The following is an 18,174-nucleotide window of genomic DNA, read 5'->3' on the forward strand; positions in this document are numbered from 1 at the left end:
ATATATAAACTCTTCTTGCGACAAGATTGGAGATTGTATGAAAGACAGGCTGATAATCCCTTTCAGTCCCACCTCAGATGTCAAATGCAGTAAGATTACGCAGTGATAAAAACTGAGCCGTTCCAATTAGGATCTACAAGAAGTTTCAATAACGAAAATACATTTATGACAATAATGATAAAATGTGACCACTGTTAGTGTTCTTACAATTTGATATCACCCTAATACTGAATACAGAACCTTGCGGACATGATTGTATCCAATATCATGGAGTCATCGGCCAAGAATGAGAATATTCATTTTAGAATTGTCTTTAAGTCGAGTTTCGTGACGTAAACGTCTTTACAATGTAATCAACGATTCCTCGACCAATGATTTGGAAAGTTCAGTAAAATGGTACATACGACACGTGTCGGGTTCGTCTGTGCCATCCTCACAGTCCTCTTGTCCGTCACACTTCCATTTGTTGGGGATACAGCCGCCCACCCCACACTTGAGCTCGTCAGAGTGGCAGCCTTCTGGTGGCCTTGTCGCTAGAAACAGTGATACACATAGTGTACACATGTCGACATTCATTAAGGTAACTTCTTAGTTCTACATATTTTAACATAACGCAATGCATGATGACTACCGCATGAACCTAAACTGACGTCATCACTTTGTTCCATATTGAGGTCTAACCTTTACATCCGGGTCTTGTTATTTCCACCAAGACGTTGTTCTCGGTCTTGAAATATTACAAAAGACAGCTGGAAATAACCTTGTTACTTGAATATTATGTAACTGTGACTTTCGCATTGAGCGTTCCGCTGACTGTTTATACAATCGAAAACAATTTGGACACAATGTTGGAGCAACAGCATCCATTTTAATGGCCCAAGACTCTAGGATATTGCTATCTTTTTCACCGTGTTCCATGTCTGCTGTAAAACGCAGCTTTCATCAATATTTCAGGTAAAGTGGTCCGTACCACATCGACTCTGTCCAAGACAATCCTGTGATTGCCCTGAACATCGTTGTACATAATTGGAAAACATCACATAATTCAAAGACGTCAGCAAGACCGATAGTCCGAGCCCATTACTGGACTCTTGCAGCAACCGTGGTTTGATCAAGATCAATTTGAATGTGAGTGAGTTTAGTTTTACGCCGCTTTCAAAGCAATATTCTAAAACATCCCTGCGGTTGCCACCAGAATTGGGCTTCAGGCACGTGGGGGAATGAAACCCAACGAACAGTTTTGACCACTAAACCATCCCATTGCCCCATCAGTGTAACCTGGATATGCTAGGGCCCCTTGTGTAATGGAAGTTACTTACGACAGTCGTGTTCGTCGCTCTCGTCCTGACAGTCCGCCACACCGTCACACCGGTATTTCTTGAGGACACATTGGCGGATCGTCTTGCACGTCCACCTTGACCCCGTGCAGTTCAGGGGAGGGCAACCAACTTCGTCGCTGCCGTCGAAGCAGTCATTGCCGCCGTTGCAGACGCGCGACTCCGGAATGCACCGTTTGTCGTTACACTTGAAGTATCCAACGGGGCATGTATGTGTGCCTGTCAGGTGGTTCAAGACATAGGGTCAGTAACACATCAGAGGGCAAGAAATCAGTAATGTGAGTGGGCCATGAAAAAGAGCGAATAGTCTGTTGTGAATGAATTAAACTTGAAAATACCGAGTCCTGTACAGAACGCTTCCTGTCATCAATAAAACATGACCTCAGTCAGTTTTCACACAACGCACAAAAACGGCGTCATGGTGAATGGATGGCTTGAGATTAAATTGTTTGAGTGAGTGAGCATAGTTTTAGGCCGCTTTTAGCAATATGGCAGCGATATCATGGCGGGGACACCGGAAAGTGGCTTCACACATTGTACCCATCTGGAATTGAACCCGTGTCTTCTTTAACCACCAGGCTACCCAGCCGCCCCAAGTATTTACGACAACGACAACACTTGATATCATGACACTTTGTTGTAGGATTCACAAACTAGACAGGAATACCTGGCTTGAACTACCCAATGGGCAAAGGGCAAACGTCATGCTGCGGGAAAGTGAGATTTTACAAATAACTTTATATCCGTAGCCTATGGATAGTATATCTCAGTATTCAACATCGTTTTCCGAGCTCTGTACTCCGTTTCCGTTCGTTTGTATCATTGGTGACATGACTTAAAACCAAAGTATATGCTGTGATCATGTTAGATCATAATCTAAAGAGTTCTCACACCCATTGGTAGTATTCAATTTACATTACCGCTGTAAATGGTGTAATGGTTATCCATGATAGAATAAACACACTAATATATTCATTGTTACCAAGCGATCATAACAATTTATCATTTATATTATGACTTTATTTGTACTGTTCCTGTACCACCAATGGTTGTTTGTCGGAATAAATACTGAACTGAATTGAACTGAATTGTAAATGGTGTATTAATGGCATTTCCTTAAGTGGCATTTAGAAACTTTTTTAATGGACAGACAGCTTCTTTATTCATGTCATGCATTGTAGGGTGATTCAGTTGCGCTGTTAAAAACGTATTAGTGATGATTTACCAACCACAAAAATTTCCCTCGTCTGAACCGTCCCCACAGTCGTTGTCTGTGTCGCACACAAGCCGGCTTGAGATACACAGCGAGTTGTTACAGTGGAACTCCTGGGGGTTGCAGGTTTTGTCCGCTGAAATAACACGAGATGTAGGCAAAGGGTTACATGTAGACCAAGGTTAAAAAGCAGTACACCGGCGTATCGGGTCCTGTTAGCAGTACAGCAGGAAGCTATCAGTCACTTACGTACTTACTTACACCTTGAGGAATTTACCTACTAAGTAGACCAGACATATATGTACGTGTCACGTGGAGTTCCACAAATAGGTACACTTGCACGGATCACTTTCTGATGTAGTGAAACACACGATCTGAAGTGCCAAATCACCATAATGGTCTTCGGACAGTTGTGCAAAAGCAAGACTATGCATTCTGCATGATCAGTCCGCCTCTATGTAAATAAAAATGTCACCAACTGTACTTACGACAATTCATTTCATCAGACATATCACCGCAGTCGTTGTCGCCATCGCAGGCCCACACTCGGCTGATGCAGCGGCCGTTGTCACAACGAAAACGGTTGGAGGGGCAGGTGGTCTCTGATATATAGTAACATATGCACAGGTGGATCACTTTGACTATATCTTACACGGTATTTCTTTAATTTCAAAAAGGTGGCTGGAAAGTACTACGTGATACAGGGCCAAAGTGTTGAACCGTGAGTAAAAGAGTGAGTATGGTTTTATGCCGCATTTAGCCATGACTACAACAACTTTGTTACGACACCCATGGGTTTACCATTAGTTTTTAGAACGTGGCCCTGGCAACAACATTTCGACCCCAATTACTGCACATACCAACTGGGCAGTCTTGTTCATCTGAGTTATCGAGACAATCGTTATCTCCGTCACACTTGTAGCCCCGGGGAATACATCGGCCGTTGGCGCACTGGAACAACCCGGGTTGGCAGCTGGTGGGGTTGGGCTCGTCTGGGTTGATGGAGCAGGTGCGCTGGTTGGCACTAAGCTTCATTCCGTAGGGACAGTCGCAGTGGCGCCCCACCCTCACCAGACCTCCCGATAGAGGCACAGGGAAACAAAAATGAGAGCAGTCGCCGTTCCTTCTGATGCAAGGGTTCTGACCTGAAACAACCACGGGTACAGTAAGTGGATAAGTTCAGTTAATGCCATGACCGTGTTGGAACTGGTTTTCAGCGACCCACGCATGTCGTAGGAGGCGACTAACAGGTGGTGACTTCATTGACATATTTCTTCATATCTCAGTTGCGTAGATTGATGCACATGGTGTCAGTCACTGGACTGGTCAATCCAGACTAGATTATTTACAGACTGCCGCCATTTAGCTAGGATATTACTGAGAGTGGCGTTAACCAACTAACAAACAGGTTTACAATATTTCGACATCTTAATGTGACAAAAAAGAACACCCATCTCTTAAGGGTAAAACCATGGCGATAAAAGTGGCAACGGGGTCGACGCCGAAAAGAACCCAATGCTGTAACTAAATATGACTCTGTGAACTCATGGACTCTTCTTCCTGTTTCGAAACCAACGTTTCCAAGACCCGGGCCCATGTCAAACGCACGTCAAACTCCATTTAAAGACAAACGAATGACGTGACGTTATATATGTAAAATTTCTGATGAACCAGTAAGGAATAGCTTCAATGAGTCACATATTTGAAGTCATTTGGCAGGTGCGTTGGGTAATGATTCAATCTGGACAACACACGGCTGAATGTTACACATATATACTGAAAGTCATAGAACGTTGACAAACGGAATATGAGAACTTACTGGATGCTGGCTGGAGGTCGTGGTCGTACACCCTGATGCCCATCAGTTTGCCCACACCGGAGCGGATCTTGGTTTCCTGGCCTCCACGTTTGTTGATTCTGATAATAGCTTCCAGACGCCAGTCAGTGTAGTATATGTAATCTGGCAACACGGAGCGGGTGAGAGAGGGTTTAAAGTAGTCACCTTATGAAGCTAGGAATTACACTGCATAAACACTACAACTACATTAGTGAACTTTCATTTTTTCTTGGCTTCAATATGGCTGCGAACTTATGATTCTCTGTTATTATTTATGTAAAATCCGAAGAAACAATTCACATTAATTTGATAGTGAATAAAAATGTTAGTTTTCTTGAATCTGTGTATCTTCTGGATAAATCCAAGCCTTCAAGCACGATGTACATGTGCTCTTACGTTTTCGTGTCTTAGTGGTGTTAAACCATGCTAAAACCATATGACCCGTGTATCTACAAGGTTACACTACTGGACTTTGAATGTTAATACTCATGAAACGTTTTCATATAATTCTGACCAGCTCTGGTTATCCACGGACACTGTGTCCGTAGCATGATTTTCAGGCTAGTCAGACCTAGCACTTCATGTTGTCATGGTTACTACCAATGCCTATGTCTGTGATGACGCCATTTTTGTAAAACATACTAACCTTTATATATGGCTATTCCGAATGGGTGAGTGATCGAATGTCCTGTAAGTGTCTGAAGATCTTTGCCAGAGAAATCGGAGTGCTGAATTCTGGGCAAATCAAAACGAGATGCAAAACAGTTGAAATCGTGATACGGAAGCATCACAGCACAAGGAACAACATGGAGCCCATATATACACGATACATGAAACGTATACATGGACACGACACGTCCTTGTATTTACATTATTATCATACTGAAACAGTAAATGCTGGCAAGAATTGAAATGCTTGAAAAGAGTATTTAACGGATGAAGGACGATTGTATTCAAACACGTTGGTGCAATCGACTGATACCTGTCAAAGAAGGCGTCCACCCAGTACAGCCTGTTCGCGGCGAAGTCTATGCAGAGGCCGTTGGGCCAGCCAAGCTCATGTTCTCGAATCTTGGTAACGTTACTACCGTCACTGTAGGCTCTGGCAATGTAGGGGGTCTGCATGGAGTTCCGCAGCCAGTCAGTGAAGAACAACCACCTAGAGCCAATACAGCCAACTGATAATGAAGGTGGTAAATAAAGATGATAAAAGTAAAAAGAGATAATAATTAAGAGCAAATCGGTTCGTGATCATAGTTTCTATACATATGTTTGATATAAAACCTTAACCGTACTAATTTGTACAAAGCAACACGAATCCACATCATTATTGTAACTGTCTTTGAGCAATCAACGCTGAAAGCATTTAAAGAACAATATTCCATTAAGTACAGTCGTGTCATTGGACACCCACAATGTTGATGTGCAATACACCAGTACCCACACATGGCTGTGCTGTGAAGCCGTGGAGCAATACTTGTCGGTAGATCCAGCTGTACGCGGTTGTCGAGGTTTTTTGTTCCTTGCACCTACAACGTTCCTACTATGTGACGTATTGACATTTCACTCTGAACAGTAAAGTACTTGAGTTATCGATCAACGCAACTGGGATACGATGACACGCATCAAGTAAGTCTGCTAGTCGGACCTCTTGATCCCGTTTCACGACAAACCAAGTCATTAAGGACCAATGATTTTGAAGGAAGAACACTGATATCATGGATGTAACCGTACCCTTTTAAAGGATGAACGACAACTGAACGGGGATTGCCGAGGCCTTCGATGATGTCCCTGCGGTCGCCGGGGTTGCGAAGTCTGACGACGGAGATGGAGCTACGGGCGTAGTCGGTGTAGTAGAGATTCTTGGCGATCCAGTCAATCGACATTCCCTCCACGGACCGTATATGGTTGACCACGAGCGGCGTGGCCTCTGTAAACGGTTTAAACAACTTTGTGTTGGGATTAAACTGCATCGGAAACATTGTCATACATATATAATTATATATGTATCATTTAAAGTTTAACTTATTAACGCTTGGGCGGTGGTTAAATCGTTCGTTTGTCTCGCTGAAGACCTAGGCTAGACTCTCACATGGGTATGAAGCCCATATCTGAGGTTCCCACAGTAGGCAAAATGTACATGACAAACAGAATGTAAGTGTTCATTTTAACATTTTCGTAGTTTTCACTACCAACACCACCCCCACCAGCATCAAAGTGTGTGTACAAACTAGGAAATATATTTGAACATTGCGTTACTCACAACTTACCTGCAGGCTGTTTAAGGGCCTGTTCCTTCATGGAGTTAGAAGTTACACACATAAATGAGATAATTTATAGGTGTATACACGTAAAGGAGATAATTTATGGGTGTATACACGTAAAGGAGACAATTTATGGGTGTGGCCAAGATGTTCTTCTTGTGTAGGAAAGGGAGAGTCTCATAGCTTTGCTGAACTAAACTCATGGCCTAGGAAAAGGTTCCAAACTGATTCTAAGTTTACTCCTTCAGCGGGTGAAGAATACTTTGATGAAAAGGCGGTCCTTCAATCCAACAAAACAAATGCCATGTCAGATATACTTGCCTGCCTGGCCAACCTGTGCCTGGTATATGACTCTGTTACGAACGTCGGAGAAGTACACAGTTTCATTCTCGGCATCATAGTCGACAGCCACATAGTTCATTCCCATGCGACCACGACGGTGGCCTGTGATTTGTGGAATGTTGTCCGTGGCGTAAGATGTGGGTTCTTCAAGAGGGATTCCACGTACAGATTGCATGGATGCGAACAGAATAAACTGGGTCACCTCTGGGGAAGAAGGGGATATTAGTGTTACACAAAACAAATATGATATAGGATATTCCATTTTGCGAGCATACTACTTGCCAATACAAATACATATGAGAGAAAGTGATAAATATCCATACAGACCAAACATTTCCAAAGGAATAGAATAAATTGTCACATTTCCCTTTAGTTTTCTGTATCATCTGTTTCCTCCTTGACTTCATCATTTGCATTTAATCAGTCTTGCAAGTCTAATATCCCTAGCCATTTTGAATGGTATATGTAAGCCTCAGTTGTGCTGAAATCAGTAATACTAATGTCTTTGTCAAACATAAATAGCAGGTAACTTCTCGACGTGGATATAACCTCTGACCTCCGAATCTTCCCAGAATATTCTGAATACGGCGCCTACTCTTACATGGCTAACAGACATCTATTTTTAATATAAGCTATTAGCACACTCTGCATATAAATATTACTGACACTTCGAGATGAATCTGAGATGAAAAAAGATTTAAAAACTTTCTACTTAGCATGCCATCACATCTTAATGATAGCAAGTTTAACGAAATTTATCATCGACCAGTCTGATACAAATGCACAGATCTACACATGAATGCATATTGTGTATATTATCTCACTTGTGCAGTTGACGCGGTTCTTCTCCAACGTAAAGCCTGCATTACACATGCAGCGGTAACCGAGATCGGCGTTGTCGGTGGTGTGGGTGACGACGCAGATGTGGCTACAAGGTCCAGATGCGCAAGGGTTGGCTGGCGAAGAGGTCATAACAGAAACTGATTCGTGTGCATTTAAATCTTTTGAACCAGATAATTGAATGCAGACATCATTCCGCTACACATTGCTATGGTATAGATCCATCGAAATCTAAAGGATGTAATTTAGTTTTTTTGAAAGATATACCATTTAAACACGGAAATGCTCAATCGACAACCAGGGGGAATTTGTTAACATAATTGTTTTGCTAAGACAGTGCTTCCTTCATTGATAAACTTAAATCTGGTAACCACAGCAATAATGTCCAGATTTCCATTATCTTGAAATATCATTTACTTTATATAAGCCACGTAAGACGAATGTTGTTTTTCAAAATGTATTGCATACGGCCACTAAACCTTGCCACATCATGTAGGTATTTATGTTATTTTATGTTTTATGTTTTGTGCCTGATCTAATCACTGCCCAAGCGGCAGTTTTGGATTAACGTGTGGAACTCGACAGGTACGACGCTCACATCGTTTCTGGATTGGCTGCACGGTTTGGTGGAAGATCCTGACGCAGGTAGGCTTGACACCAACATCCTTGTAGATTTGTGTGATGGTCTTCTCTCCGTTAGACTTGCTGGTATGCAGAAGTCCCATCTTGGTGATGTCAGACCAATATACCTGGTTCTCAAACACGGCCAGGCTGGATCCAGCTGGGATATTTAACCCACCTCGTACCACTGTATACCTGTAACATACAGCTGGGCAATGTACGTTGAACACACACAGAACCACCGTCCACTACCAACCTGGATCGCCATATAGTTGGAATATTGTTCTTATATAATCAAGAACTTCTAAATGCCTCTCAAGAATCTCATGTGAGTGGCATTTAAAACATTCCAACAGATTCCAAGGACATTCATTCAAAACATCAATACTTCTGTGTTCTAGTAAAATGATAACTATTAAATGAAACAAACAATGGTGTCTCATGTCCTCAATAAAAACCGAAAACTGACCAATAATATAATATGTGTAGCTTGCATCCTGCGTAAATGCTTGACCTAAGCACTATTGATATTAGCACAGAGGGACCACCCTGATGGCAGACGCACCTGTTCAGTCCACTGTAATCAACAGTATCCAGATGGTCCAGATGGGTGTCTATCCAGTACACTCGCTCAGCAGCGATGTCCACCGCGAGGGTGCGAGGAGCCAGGATCTTGGTCAGGTGGAACACCATTCTGTGGCTGCCGTCCATGTATGCTCGCTCTATCTTGGCGGAATTTGGAGTTTCCGAGGTGCCCATGTCTGTAAAAAACATGTACCTGAAAAACAGGACAATGGACATGACGTTTACAGGTAGATGAAAGTGGAAGCAGTGCAGTGTTGGAAGTTTCAGAATAGTCTGCACATCCATGGCGGGAAAGAGAGTGCGTGGCCAGGTTGGTTATAACACCGACTTTTTCTATAACTTACAACAACATCCTCAAAGGACGCTGTCTAAATCGGCAAAGTGTGTGAATATTGAGTACTAAAAGTCTGGTAAAATTCTTATTCGTTTAGCAAGCCCTGGTGTCATCACTTATTTCCGTGTGCCATTCATATGTTTTCCACAGGTACTGGTATTTTGCCCTTTATACCAACTTGAATCTGTATGTAAGGATGGTTAAAACTGGGTATTTCTTTACATTTTACTAGGTCAACAACACATTTCAGCACCGTGCAGCATGGAGACCCGTGAAAGTTAGAGTTGCTCTTCAGCTGGATCTTTGGCTGGCATATGTCATTGTATCCCAACTGATGGAATGACACACTCACCCTTTCAGTGGATCAAGGGCAATTGATGCTGGCCACTTGAGCTCATTTGATATGATGTTACGTTGCTTGTCGTTGCTGAGTGAAAATAGGTCAATCCTGGCGCCGTCCCTCTCGGCCATGTATAGGTTGTTGCCTATCCAGTCGTAGGCGATGGCTTGAGGGTTGGACAAGCCGAGCGTCGGCAGCTTTCGCCGGCCTGAATTGCCATTGATGTTCACCTGGTATACCTGACGGAAACGGATAAAGCATATAGACTTAATTCACCTAGTGGCAACATTGATATTTCACATACACCTGGGACACCAGATGGAAACAGACAATTCACACAGACCTAACTAGACTGGTGAAAACTGGGATAATTCGCATGGACCTAATTCACCTTGTGGAAACAGGCATAATTCACAAATACCTGGTACACCTGATGGAAAACAAGCACGATTCACAAACACTTGAGAGTACATATATTTGCATCCACCTTCTTCACCTTGTTGAATGAAACAATTCACATACACCTGACTGAAATCCCATACAGCCGGTTCTCCTGTTTGAAACATGGACAATTCACGTACTCATCGTAACCCTGCTATAAACACCTATCACACATATAGTTGGACTGATCATGAATCGGCTTAAAACCTCTCTCATACGCCTTAATGGGAATTCAAGCGAACCAATACACTGGTACACGTGAGATTCGCACTTTGACTGTAAAGATGGCCTGGGGAACCTGTAATGTAGATATTAGCCTCTCTCACCGGGTGGCCAAGTTGTTACAGCTTTCGCTTGTCGCGACGAACACCCTCGTTCGATTTCCCACATGGGCATGATGTGCGAGGCCAATTCTTGGTGTGCAGAATAAAACAAACCTCACTCACAATAAAATTTCCATACCCTTGTTCTTCGGTGAGCGACTTGTTTGATCAACACTCTCTCACAGTCAGGGCATATATGAACCTAACCTCCACTGAGGTTCGCCCTTAAATTAACCCAGATGTCATTCAAGATGGAATATTGGAATATGTTATGGCGCAGTCATATGGACTGCCACAACCGTCCGACAAAAACGCCTTCTGTGGCAAAATTGTACCTTCTTGTCCGTGGCGTTAATGTAGAAGATGAGGTTGTTGTGTACGCTGACGTCCAGGTCCGACACGGACGCCGTCATACGTTCCACCACATTCTGGCCATCGCGATCCATCGTAACCACGCTCTTGCCCGTCGATAAAACAATATTCATTGTGTCACCTGAAAATGTATCATAGACATCACTATTAAATAAACCACGTTTTGAGAAGCATGCCATTCTTAAAGATAAGGTTGTCAGAGATACGTAAATTAACATTTAGAAATTATGATGCCCCGGAAAAATGACAGTGGTACACTGTCTTACCTGTAGATGTACTGTAAACACCAGTCTTTATTGACTCGTGAGTCGTTTCGTAAAACAGGAACCCACGTCTGGGTTGTAAACAGTCGGGCAAACGAAAGCGCACGCTTGACAATTGTGTTTTGATCAAAACATTAATATGTACCCGGGTACCAAAGCTTTACTAGATAGAAAACATTGCTGAAACGCGGCAAACCCATGGTCCAAAGCACATCAGTGGTACCTGTATAAAGATCGAAAAAAAAATCGTTTTTTGTGTAATTTTAGCCACGTGACTGTGTACTTTCTGGAGCCTGTCAGTATAATGTTCAGCCATATGGGCGCCTGCTGCGTCTCACCATCGTTGGCTGTACAGACGTTGTCGGGCGAAAGGGTGTAGCCGGCGTCACAGCTGCAGGTGTATGAACCAATTGTGTTGACACATCCCTGGTCACAGAATCCCCAGGTTGAACACTCGTCAAAGTCTGTAATTATAAGCAATAAAAAATGTGCAGAACAAGATCTGGTTCATGATCAGATCTTGATTTCATCATACACATGAAACGACCAAAATGAACCACTAGATAAAAAGTGAAACTATAAAGGCGGCCATACGGTTTCGGATGAAGAATTTGGAAAATATTGTGTGTTTTTTCTCCAGGTTAAGGATTGACAAACCGGTTTACTCCGCAACAAATATGTAATCATCATTTGTGCATTGTTTTTACTCCTTCTGACATGAAATGTGGATAGGTACATTATTGAATGTATGTCTTACCAATACATGTTCTGTTGTCCTTGGGGTCAACAGTAAATCCCGCCTCACAGTAACATGTGCCCCCCGAGGGGGTGGGGCGACAGGCATGATCACACGACAGCTGCGTACAACTAGATGAACCTTGAAATAAGAACAATCCCCAAATCATTGTCTAATATCTACACCATAACATGCTTGAATACGAGCGTTTAGAAACCACAAATGGATTGGAATGTGTAGTGGTTACTGGAACTGGTTCTATTTTTGGATACACCGTAATATTTGTTTTCCACATTTTATGTTAATGTTCGACATTAATGTTTATGTTGTGAGGTTGAAGTTACTCACTACAGTCCTCCACCTCGTCGTCCCCCGCGCTGCAGTCGTCATTGTTGTCACAGACGGCGGATATGGGGATGCAATAACCGCTGGAAGGACACGCCCATTGCTGGGGTAAACAGGAATATTTATCTGAAAGAATATTTCGCATACACTAAATATTCCCAAATCACTTGATATGTTTGTATATACACTGCATCATTTAAACTGCCAAGATACTTTCGATTGTTACAAGATCACCACACAACTTTTCTAAATATTACACTCAGGCTACAATGATCAAAGGTAGCATTCTTTTCACTGTGACCTGAAGGTCCTGGGGTAGAATATGCCTTCAGCAAACAATGCTTGCCATAAAAGGCGACTCTGTTTGTCGTAAGAGGCGACTAACGGGATTGGGTGGTCAGGCTCGCTGACTTGCTTGGCACATGTCATCGGGTCCCAATTGCGCAGATCGATGCTCATGCTGTTGATCACTGGATTGCCTGGTCCAGACTTATTTACAGACCGCCGCCATACAGGTAAAATATTGCTGAGTGTGGCGTAAAACTAAACTCACTCACCTTTCAATGGATGAAAAACAAAAGCAAGAGACATTATAACTTCTTCCGATGTTAATATATGACATATGTTTTTAATAAATTAAACGTGATTTCTTAGAAATAAAATACAAAAACATTTCCAGTCTTTCGGATGAATCCACATCATCATACAATGTTAGACGAGCGTGCACTAGGGATGGCACCTACCACAGTTGAGCTCGTCGGAAGCGTCCCCGCAGTCGTCACTGCCATCGCATACCCATTTCTGTGATACACAACGCTTGTTATTGCAGGTGAACTCGAACCCTGAACACGCTGGGTACGCTGTAACATAGAAAACACTTTCATAATACGGCAACATCATGGCATGACTCCCCCTGATCTTGTCTTGTTTGTGATTTAACGCAGAAGAAAGGAGTAATAACATTCCACATGACGATGGATTTGATATAATTGAGTCCAGACAATCAGGGCTAGATTTTCGAAGCTCTCTTAGCGCTAAGATAGTCGTAAGTTAATGTTGATGTATTACACTTATGACTATCTTAGCGCTAAGAGAGCTTTGAAAATCTAGCCCCAGTTGGATTAAGATATAGATAACGTGGTAAAACCCTCCTAAAGGAACTGAACTCCAAGGATCATTATCCATTAAAACGTATATCGGAGAAGATGAGCCCATTGTACCCACTGCATTGTGTGTATGCTTTTTTCTTGATCATTACAAATATCGATGATACAAAGTGTTCGTATAAAGGCAAACGCAATTGCCTCGCCCATGCACTCCACACTAAGGCATACAAGTGTTAAAAGTTTGTTTTTCACCCACAGGAAATGGAATATCACCGGACATGAGCCACTGGTCGTCATATATGAAAATGTGCTTTGCAAGTCTAAACGTCTTCTTGTGCTTTGGTCTTGGCTATTATCACCCTGATGAAATAACTCCTGACAATCATCGCCCTTCGTCTTCATAGAAAGAACATGTTCGATGTACCTCCAAAGAGTTCCAACATTGACACACCAAACGCTTTAGATGCTGGAGTGTTGGTCATAGAAAGGGAAAGTTGACAGTAATAAATGAAGTCATCCCATTTGTCACACAGTCACGTGAAAAGTGATTTTGTCAATCTTAAATTTTGAAGGATATATCTAATTAAGAGAGAAATAAAGCGTTTTCACTGGCCCAATGTATTTATTTATACGAGGAGCTATGCCAGTGAAAGGGAACACGTGTCGTGATCCTATCAGAGTTTCCATGCCTACACCTAAGCTAAAATTAAGCTGTCGTGGGCCCCTTGCCTTGGTGTGCCTGAACTATTGCCCAAGGAAGCGTAAAACCATATTCACTCACTTATATTATGTTAAGCATTACCTTCACAGACAACTAATCATCTAGATAGCGTCTAAAGCATACACAAAGCGTTCATCCTTTCATAATGTAACGTTAAGCACTACTTTCATAGACAACAGATCATTCAGGAAGTGTCTCCAGAACACCCATTGAAGAACACACCTACACGGCTTGGCCACAAGTAGCAGATGATACAGTCAGTGCGTCATGTTTTCATCACTTACTGTTTGTGGATCTTTGTTTGTTTGAATGATACTTACCACGTCTATTTCCGACACGTCTACCGTTACTAGACACGGATTACAAACCAGGTGGCAACATGGTGCCTTCAACCACTTCAGGAACAGGTAATAGAATAAAGATATTCCATATAAACCTATCAAAGTGTGGCATGCGTGATTCCCGACGTGTGTACTTCCTTAATATTACCTCAGAATAGAATCATAATGACCAACAAAGTGTGTGTCTTATACGTCAGTGATGCGCCATCTACCGTTTGCAGGTGTCGATGCATTATTCATCTGACATGCAGGCACACTAAACCTACTACAGCACATACAACACCACGTGGGGCGTGCAGAGAATATTCGAGCCTGTAGCGTTTGGCGCACCTGTCGCGGTTCCTAGGTGGCACGTTTTACCAGGCAAAACAACGTTGTTGTTCCTGGACACGTCATTGTATAAACTAAGCTGTCTTCAACGGGCCGCAGTTCGACCTGATGGGTTGCATGAAAGTGGTAAACATGTGCAAACTTTGGGTTAACTCACGTCAAGGGGCGATGGGGTAGCCTAGTGGATAAAGCGTTCACTCGTCATGCCGAAGTCGCTGGTTTCATTCCCCACATGGATACAATGTGTGAAGCCCATTTCTGGTGTCCCCGCCGTGATATTGCTGGATTATTGCTAAAAGCAGCGTAAACCTACGTCACTCACTCACACATCAAGCTGACACATAGTGGTATTATGAAAGTGTTAAACCGGAGTAAAACCCATCATTCACTCATGGCGTCACCCCTTCACTCATGCCACTACACAATGATGACCATGCCACCCTACAAAACTAATGACAAAACATGTAAAACTCAATGCTATGTCGCCATTAATAAAACGAAAATGGACCATGGCGATGCTTTAAATACAATTACCTGCTTAGGTGTGGCATCCAACTGTTACAGATGTCACCCATGCACACAACCAAATGGTTTCTACATCAAAATCGGCACATGACATGATCTTCGCCAAGGTCTAGTCCTTACTTTGGATGTTACTATATATGTATTGTCCGAGAGATTACATACCATGTACAGAAACTTAATGGATTGTTTATGCCGATTAGATCAAAGTGAATCATATTAGTATGAACGTCCAACGTGAAAACATGTGTGCTTTTGAGTACCCCGTGCTTACATTATTACACGACGCAACAGCTGCTGGTTGAGACCATCCTTGCTTGTGGGAGACAGGATATACCTACTAGTTTCGTTCAAGAAGCCAAACTTTGTACATTGTATTTGACAAAGATTCATAACTACATGCTTATACTATAGCCGAATCGAGATGTGTACTCTTATGTTCTTTTATGATCATGGAAATGTTCAATTCCTCACAAGGGTATATTGTGTGAAGTCCTTTTGTGATGTCCCCGCCTTGATATTGGTGTAATACTGCTAAAACTAGCTTAAAATCATACCCACTCACTCTCTTTATTTATTGGAGATTTTTCTCAAGGAGGACAAAGGGTGATTGTGTGGCCTACATTATGAATGACTGTCTCCCCATACCTTTATATGGCATTTACATGTAGTTTGATAAATGAACACATGGTTTGTTTAGGACTTTAACTGCTTTATTCTTTTAATGTGGGATTTTGGTATGGCTGAAGTTGATCGTGGGTATGACATACATTTCAACGCGGAGTTCATTTATCCTGTCCTCTGAAGTTTGAAGGTGCCTTTATCCATAAAGTATCATATTTCTGCTTATTATTCATCAACTGCCAATCAAACAGAACTTACCGCGTTTTGTTGGTAGTTTACTAAGGAGTGTTACAATGACACTGCCACGATAGATCATTCTCATGGCCTTCAGGATCCATGAAGGCACACGTGAAGGAAAAACAGTCAAATTGTGCTCAGATTCTAAACACAAATCAAAGCGAGTTCCCTGTCCCATTTTTACTCGTTCACTCTAAACATCTGTACATGTTTATAGGGGTTGGCATGTATACAACACTTTATGCCGGGCTGTCTAGTTGCTGAAGATGCGCAAATGATAGCATGTGCGCACAGGCAACACAGGCTAAAGTGCAAGGATAACACTAGGGAACGATGTTTATCATCGCTAACAGTTGTAATCTCAGTGTTGAATAATGTACACATATGAAGATTCTGACTGAAAAAGAAGCATTTTTCTGTAAATATTGCAAGTTCTGTAACAGAATCGGCATGACTGTGACTTACTGCAGTTACTCTTCTCGTCAGAGTTGTCGCCACAGTCGTTGTCGTGGTCGCAGAGGTAGGTATCCAGTATACACCGACAGTTATCACATTGAAATTCGCCGTCGTTGCACGGAAAGCATGCTGAAAGAAACACAATAACATGAATATTCCATATTATAAATAATATGTTCAGTCGCGCTGACGTCTCTGAAACAGATGGTGAAACGCATGAGTGAGTGCTTACGTGGGTTCATTAATACAATTAAAACGACGTCAATGAACACAACAGGCACAAATAATATATTTATTCTTAATATCTTTTAACTTTATGAACGTCTAACACGTATGCGTCACAATAGATACATCGAGAAGAAATGCTGTATCCTCCACTAAATGTGCATATTCTCTACCTTAGTGTCTTAACATTCCCACCAAAGTTTCTCGCTTACATTTGTTCAAAACTATCCTATCATCCCAGTCGGAACGCTATTATGCAACTGTCATTTCACTATTTTTCAGTTCGGACAAGCACCAGATCCTGACATTATTGCAGTCTGTATATGTATCAGATAACATGAGTGGGATATCAAGCGTCGGTTTCCTTCTGGGAAAAAAACAGTCAAAAATGTTTTTCTAGAAAACTTTTTAACAGTTTAGACAGATTCATTAATTTTCCATGTCTTTCTTGTAAATATCACCAAGTTGTCTCTCACAACAGTATCAGACAGTGTTTGCGATAACTTCACATTGGTTCTCAGTAGCTTATACCATAACACTGAAAATGAAGCATAAGTTTCCGATATTCACATGCCCTGGCTACAAATCACGTGTTACCGTACTTTCCACCTTTGTTTTTACCCAGAATCAAATTAAAGAAACACTTAATGTCAAACAGAAATACTTCCAGCAGTCTGAATTTTGATGCAGAGAGGTATCTTTTCAGAGAAAACATTCTGGCTGTAACATTATTTTTCCCCAATTGTTTAATTGTTGTTTAACGACACTCATCAGTATTCGAGTAGTATGGCGGACATGTGGTAATAATCAAGGATGGGCCAGACAATTCAGTGATCAACAGCATGAGGATCAATCTACGAAACTGTGACGGGGACTTCTGCTCAACAACCCGATCCCGTTAGTCGCCCCGTACAAACCGATCCCGATAGTCGTCCCGTACAACACGATCCCGTTAATCGAGACAACCCGACCTTTCTAAACGTTACATGCAGTATACACTTTTTTGTAATTAAAGTTTGTAGATTTTCTGCTACTGTTAACGTGACTACGTGTTACTACCACGTGAGCATTTAAAATGCGCTGTGCAATGAAGTACTGTAGAGTAAAACTGTGGCATTGTCAAGTTGTATTGGACAACCTACGGAAGAACAGTGAAGGTTTATAATTTCAGTCGTCAAATACATGAAGTGTAAACGTTTGGGTAATTAAAGTTCGTGGATTTTCTAAATTTCCCTCTCCTGACTTAAGTTTGAAAAATGTTCGTTTTCTTGTTTTTCTTTTAGCGCTGGGACTGGGGAAAATACTGGACACAGTATTATCTGTCATTTTTGAGAGATTGTTCAAGGCCTTTTCAAAATGAATATTCAAAAGGGTTATTGTATTGTTTCGTTTTTAGGGTGAAGAAAAAGAACATGATTC

The 18,174-nt window shown here is 42.0% G+C and overlaps 1 protein-coding gene across 3 annotated transcripts in view; it reads right to left on the reverse strand.

Annotated features, from left to right (window-relative positions):
- Positions 1-18,174, reverse strand: part of LOC137297940 (low-density lipoprotein receptor-related protein 2-like) — an 82,213-nt gene that overhangs the window by 42,765 nt on the left and 21,274 nt on the right. For 2 of the 3 annotated variants that reach the window (XM_067829932.1, XM_067829931.1), the window contains exons 2-21: positions 16,540-16,659; positions 12,937-13,053; positions 12,197-12,319; positions 11,870-11,989; positions 11,451-11,576; positions 10,813-10,970; positions 9,726-9,952; positions 9,020-9,232; positions 8,432-8,649; positions 7,818-7,949; positions 6,973-7,197; positions 6,122-6,317; positions 5,370-5,546; positions 5,034-5,122; positions 4,370-4,510; positions 3,411-3,695; positions 3,039-3,152; positions 2,567-2,686; positions 1,320-1,556; positions 405-533 (exon numbers count right to left, since the gene is read on the reverse strand). In XM_067829932.1, the coding sequence (XP_067686033.1) occupies positions 405-533; positions 1,320-1,556; positions 2,567-2,686; positions 3,039-3,152; positions 3,411-3,695; positions 4,370-4,510; positions 5,034-5,122; positions 5,370-5,546; positions 6,122-6,317; positions 6,973-7,197; positions 7,818-7,949; positions 8,432-8,649; positions 9,020-9,232; positions 9,726-9,952; positions 10,813-10,970; positions 11,451-11,576; positions 11,870-11,989; positions 12,197-12,319; positions 12,937-13,053; positions 16,540-16,659 (3,267 nt within the window). Of the gene's footprint in view, positions 1-404; positions 534-1,319; positions 1,557-2,566; positions 2,687-3,038; positions 3,153-3,410; positions 3,696-4,369; positions 4,511-5,033; positions 5,123-5,369; positions 5,547-6,121; positions 6,318-6,972; positions 7,198-7,817; positions 7,950-8,431; positions 8,650-9,019; positions 9,233-9,725; positions 9,953-10,812; positions 10,971-11,450; positions 11,577-11,869; positions 11,990-12,196; positions 12,320-12,936; positions 13,054-16,539; positions 16,660-18,174 lie in introns of those variants that run through there. The other variant, XM_067829933.1, reaches the window with a different exon arrangement.

Source organism: Haliotis asinina, chromosome 10, assembly GCF_037392515.1.
Source record: "Haliotis asinina isolate JCU_RB_2024 chromosome 10, JCU_Hal_asi_v2, whole genome shotgun sequence".
In the NCBI taxonomy this organism is placed as follows: domain Eukaryota; kingdom Metazoa; phylum Mollusca; class Gastropoda; order Lepetellida; family Haliotidae; genus Haliotis; species Haliotis asinina.